At 36.1% G+C, this 6,391-nt stretch overlaps 1 protein-coding gene across 1 annotated transcript; it reads left to right on the forward strand.

Annotated features, from left to right (window-relative positions):
* Window positions 1-720: 720 nt before the first annotated feature.
* LOC114751013 (early nodulin-75-like) lies at window positions 721-2,112 on the forward strand. Its single transcript, XM_028939669.1, has one exon. The coding sequence runs from the start codon at window positions 747-749 to the stop codon at window positions 2,007-2,009; it is 1,263 nt and encodes a 420-aa protein (XP_028795502.1). The 5' UTR covers window positions 721-746; the 3' UTR covers window positions 2,010-2,112.
* Window positions 2,113-6,391: the final 4,279 nt, after the last annotated feature.

Below are 6,391 nucleotides of genomic sequence, written 5' to 3' on the forward strand. Positions count from 1 at the left end.
ACTGTCAAAAGGGTTTACGTATACATGTACCTATCGTGTACCACAAAATCAATATGTTGGGGGAAAAAAAAAAAAAAAAAACATTGCATATATGATACCCACAGGGGAAAATATGACTTAAAATACATTCAGTTGGACGCACAAGGCGTTTCGTATATCTATATCTTGTTAAGAAACACCGCACTTGGTCTTTGCTTGTACGATTTTGACAGTTATATTAATGATGTTGCTCAATCTGGGTCCAACGTAAAATCAGACTATGCTCCTCTATACATATACAGATCGATCCAGCTCAGTTTTCAAGTAACTCTTGCAGTGTCACATATTTACTTCTTCAAGATATGGATTTCTTGTTCTCGTTTAATTAAGAGTGAAGAAGAAACCACCTGTTTCACAGCAATAATTGACAGATATCTATGTAGGAACCTAAAGCACTTTCCTGCATAGGCTTTGAAAAAAACACATGAATCATCGAATCAAATCGGGTTTTGTTAAACATGTAAATCACTAATTTTACCCCAAGTTGCAATCTTAACACTGGCTGATTGTGGCCATGACTAGATCAGAATGTCGTGAAATATCTCAAATCCCACCAAATGTGACTGACTTATTCGGCTTTGCAATGTCAGTGAAGAATAAAATATGTGAGATAGCCAGCCCTCTCGCCGACAGATGTGGCGTGATGGTCACTATAAATAGATCCCGACGTTGTATGGAGTTTGCAGCATAACCCAACGTTGTACTCAATGTCGTGCCTGCACTTGTTACTCCTTCTGCTCGGGGTGGTGTCACTCACCACTTCAGCCTCTGCAAACTACTACTATGAGCCTCCACCCCTTGGGAAGCCACCAATTTACGGGCATCCACCCTTTGAGAAGCCGCCACCAGTTTACACACCTCCCATCTATGAGCCACCTCCGACTTATCGGCCCCCATTTGAAAAGCCACCAATCTATGAGCCTCATCCTCCCTTCGAGAAGCCTCCATTTTATGGACATCCTCCTTTTGAGGAGCCACCGCCAATTCATAAGCCACCATTTGAGAAGCCGCCCGTCTATGAGCCTCCTCCGGTAGAGAAGCCACCACCTCATGTTCACACGCCACCAGTTGAAAAACCACCAACTTACGAGCCTCCTCCACATGAGAATCCACCAGTTTACGAACCACCTCCTCATGAGAAGCCTCCACCTGTTCGCAAACCACCAACTGAAAAACCACCCGTTTATGAGCCTCCTCCGCATGAGAAGCCACCTCCTACTCATCACAAGCCTCCTCATGAGAAGCCGCCGCCTGTTCATCACAAGCCACCACCAGTTGAAAAACCACCAATGCATGAGCCTCCTCCTTATGAGAAGCCACCACCCATTCACATGCCTCCTCATGAGAAACCACCGCCTGTTCATCACAAGCCACCAATGCATGAGCCTCCTTCACATGAGAATCCACCAACTTATGAGCCTCCTCCTCATGAGAATCCACCAACTTACGAACCACCTCCTCATCAAAAGCCTCCACCTTTTCACAAGCCTCCTCATGAGAAGCCTCCACCTATTCACAAACCACCAATTGAAAAACCACCTGTTTATGAGCCTCCTCCATATGAGAAACCACCAGTGTATGAGCCTCCTCCACATGAAAAACCTCCAACTTATGAGAAGCCACCGCCCATTCACAAGCCTCCTCATGAGAAGCCACCTCCTGGTCATTACAGGCCACCAATTGAAAATCCACCCATGCATGAGCCTCCTCCTTATGAAAAGCCACCACCCATTAATAAACCACCATTTCAAAAACCACCTATCTATGAACCACCACCTACTTACAAACCACCAATTGAGAAGCCACCGTTTTATGAGCCTCCTCCATATAAGAATCCACCAATTTATGAGCCACCACCCATTCACAAGCCGCCATTCTATCAACATCCTCCCATTGAAAAGCCTCCGACTTACTCACAGCCGCCCTATGGCCATTATCCTAAGCACCCTCCGTCAAAGCGTGCCCCTTGACACCGTCATCATTTTGTTTTCTATAAATAAGAGCTTTCGAATGTGATGCTTTGTTTTAATTTCATGTCTGGTGAGGTTATATGTACGTAGTTGCTACGTTGTACTATATCATGTTTATCCCTACAACTGTATGTACAATATGAACGACCGCTTCAAATTAAATAAAGATGCTTTCCTGAGTTTCTTGTTTAAAGGCATTTCTATGTTGCATGCGTTTCAAACGGCGGATACGTTAGCGGAAAAATAAAATATGTGCATGTTTTTCTCTTCTTGAGATACAAGGAGTACGACACATGGCCATTTTTTCATTTGGATGAAAAATGATAACATGGTTGGTGGATTTGATGTATGTTTAAATTAAAATTTCTTTTTATAAATGATGGTTTGGATAATACATTTTTTCAACGGAAAGTTGTACTAAAGGAATTTCTTAGCATTCTTATAAAAGTTAGGTTGGATTTTAGCCAGTTTAATCCACAAGTGAGCAGGATAATAAGTTAAGATAGATCTTCTATATTTATAAATGTAAATGCACCATACTTTGTATGTAATTTAATTAGAAATAAAAAGAAATTAAAGAATAAGCCAATGATCGATGAGATATAAATAATATATTTGTAATTTTTTGTCTCTCTTTTTAATCATATGAATATATGAATTAAAAAATGGACTCTGCTAAGATCAGTAGTAAACAGCAGGCCATATGAGCGGGGCTTGTCTCCGTCTGAAGGGCAAGGTCCGGGAAAGTTATGAGAATTTTGCAACTGATAATAAAAATGTGAAATATGGAAATTCAGGACTTGACAGTCGCGCGCGCGCGCCGACACGGAGAAAGCCATCTCCATTGATGAGGCCCATTTAAAGGATGGGCCAGTTAACCGGGTAAAGCCCAATATCTTTCAAACTTTGGGCCTAAAGCACGTTGTAATTAGCCACTCTCATAATGTTGATTTCCCCCGAAAGAGGACCCAAAATTCATATGGACAATCAATCACGTTATCTTTTTTTTTTAAAAAAAAAAACAGAGAGAGAGAAGAAGAACAGACACAAACAAGCAATGACCAAGAAGCATCAGCTCTGGGGTTTTTGAGATTAAAATTGAAGTACTTTATGGGGGCATCCAGTAAATAGTCAGCACCGGTGAGCAATTTTTTTTTTTGGCATTTTATTTTATTCTTGGTCGGAAAGTAGAGATCGACCTACAAATCTAGAATCTTCAGCATTATAAAAATCGGAATAAATTTTCGGTGCTGTGGTTTCCTTTTTTAAAAAAAAAAAAATTTGGTTTAATTTCATCAAATATGCTGCCTGATTATCTGTATATCTACATGGTCTTCAAGATCCCATTGATATTTCCTTTGCATGGTCAGAAAACTGGTAGATACGTGGAAAGTCATTAGAGTGGGAGATTGCTGAACGAAAGAGAAAGTAGAAACATTCGTTCTTAAAACTAAGAGAAACACGATACCTATCACTCTTAAGTGTCAGCATACTTCTGGTTAAAATCGTGGCTAAAAAATATTTGGCAGAAAACTACTAGTTACCCTTTTTTTTTTAATACAAAAAGTAAAAATGAAGAAAAGAAATGATTATAGCTTGAAAACATGGCCACCGGGAAAGAGCGTGCTGGGCCGTTGGGTTGTGATCTTACTAACCCAGATTTTTAAGAGAAAAGATAATGCCAAAAATTGATAATGAAAGGACAAATTAGGTGCAGAAGATAAACACGATTAGACGAAGCTTATATGGTGACGAGGAAATTAAGGTGATTGGGAAAACTCTGAAAAGGACAGATGGATGATGGGCCCCAAAATTAGTTGAGCATTGAAAGTCACTGCTTTTTTTGTCAGGCCTTGCTTATAATTGATCCAACTCCTAATTACTTTCTGGCTTTCGTTACCAAGTATTGACATTCAGCTGCCACCCAGCACATGCCCTAACTAATAATTTTAGGCGGTACAGTCAAACAAGGAATCCAGCGACTCCATAGCATAGTAGACACTTCTAATGGCTTTAAACTTGTACTGCCTCTGGTGCCCATAGGGCCCAATTAATTAATTTGGGCATATTATATTATTCTCCGGTTGCGGAAGAAACTCACCCTCGTTCACCGTATTTATGGACTCGCCCACACGTATTCATACTTGTATGGCTTTAACCTTTTTTTATTTTCTTTCAATTTCTCACGCCGCGGAAGAAGCTCCCGCTGGCCTCATATTCATAAAGAGTGTCAAACTCGTATTTTAGGAAAGTATTTTGTGTTACTTGATTTGATTTGAAGGCCCAGAATTTGTTAGTCTTGTAATTTAGGGAGCTTGGAGGCACAAATATTTAAGCATGATGGTAATAAAACTTTATACTGCTTCGTTGGCCCCAAAAAAAATTTTTTTTTAATAGCCTCGGTTTTCAAATCAAAAAGATCAAATTCACCAGTTTTGATGAATTAAAAAAAAAAAGTAAGATAACTTCATAATGTTGATTCGTACCCAAGAAAAAGAAATACCAAGTTTAAAGCTATATCATGTACGATGAAATGTGAATCATCACAAAAGTCTAAGCCCAGTTCTTAAATTGCAAAAAATATTTAAAATATGTAAGAAGGCATTCACAGTGTACTGTGCAATTAAAATATCTAAATTTAATTTAAATTACACTGTTGTAATAATTTATTCTTTTGACCCGCCTTTATTAATAAATTATTTATGATTTGTAATTGGTTGTATTTAATATATAAATTCAATATTATATACATAGACACAAATATAGTTGAGATAGAGATTTTTGTTTTTATATTGAACTCTGTATTTATTTGTTTATTAAATTAAATACGTATATCATAATTATAGTTGGCTATAACCTTTTCTTTAAGATCTCGCATTAAATTCAGATAGTAGGAATTGTGTTTATTATTTGAATCGCTTAACGTTTTGGCGAACGCTTTTCGCTTTTGGATGTGCGCGCATAAACATTTTACTTTTAACGAGAATGACAGACATTAACGGATTAATTATAAGCTGGTCAAATTTGAAACCGACTATTTATAAGAAAATATTCATGTTATTAGACTACAAAATTATTAACATATAAATATTCCTTTATATATTTGTCAGGAGTTGCGGGGCTGCTTCCGAAGGATTAGGGATTAATTCGAATTCAATTCAGGAGGTGCTTGGTTCGCAAAAAAATTTCTATGCAAGTCAAAATAAAATTTATCTCATATATATATTTTATATGTTATAAAATTATAATTTAGTTTTTATCTAAATAATTTTTTTAATTGTTTTATCCGAATGGCGAGCTCGCTCTTCGGTCCACGGGTGAACCCGATTTCAGCGAGTGTGTATGAGTTAGAGGCGAGTCACTTCGATTTTACATTCATATTGTCCCCCCCCCCCCCCAACTTCCGCTGGCGAACTGAGTTCTCTGGAATTAAAATTAACTTGAAGTTTGACAACAATAATCATAAATATATAATCCTTTTAACTAATTCATAAAATCAAAAAATAATTGATTTAATTATTGACAAAATTTATTACACCTTTTCAAAATTACCTCCACGATTTAGTGATCAGAATTTAATTTGCAGAGATAAAAATATCTTAATAAATATGAATATCATGGGACAAAAAATTAACATGGGATATAGGAGAGAATCGAGTCATATATTTATATAAGGAGCGCAAAACTGGAGCATTTATTTCGTTAATAATGCAAATTCGCATTCGAGATAATTAACAAAAATTTTAACCACACACATTCTTGTTATATTATGTTTTGAGCTACTTTACTCTAAAGGAAATATTTGAGTGAAAAAAAAACCATAATTTTTTTAAAAAATTTATGATATACAAAATAAACATATAAAAAATTTTGTAGGTGAAAAGCACTTTTTTCGCCGAGTCCAAACCAAACAACCCAAAGTATATGGCAGCACATGCGACCTCTAATCTCATCGCCTGCGTGGCCACGTGGTAGAAGTTAACAGCTTCCGTATATCACTTGTTTTGGATCAACAAATTTTAGTTTCCTAATTGGGTAACAAAATCAATTTATAGGAATATTATTTAACTTTTAAATATACTTCATCATTTATATTTATTAAAAATTAGTTAAAATCAGTTTAAAATAATAAATATATAAGACATATTTTTTTTAAATATGTTCTTATTAATAAAGAGAATAAATAAAAATATAATAAATAAATCAAAGAAAAAAGAACATGCGGGGATAAAATTAAAAGAATGCATTAAATGCTTAGACAGAAATAGATGTTATCTTATAAAAAAAAAAACTTCTCTAAAAAGCTTTAACTTATATTTTGAATTAGAGAGTACTTTTTTTTTTTTTAAATCCCAATTTAGAGTCATATTATCTTTTAGTCA

The sequence above is a fragment of the Neltuma alba genome, unplaced genomic scaffold, assembly GCF_004799145.2.
Source record: "Neltuma alba isolate B1F8T4 unplaced genomic scaffold, ASM479914v2 tig00006740_pilon, whole genome shotgun sequence".
Classification (NCBI taxonomy): Eukaryota; Viridiplantae; Streptophyta; class Magnoliopsida; order Fabales; family Fabaceae; genus Neltuma; species Neltuma alba.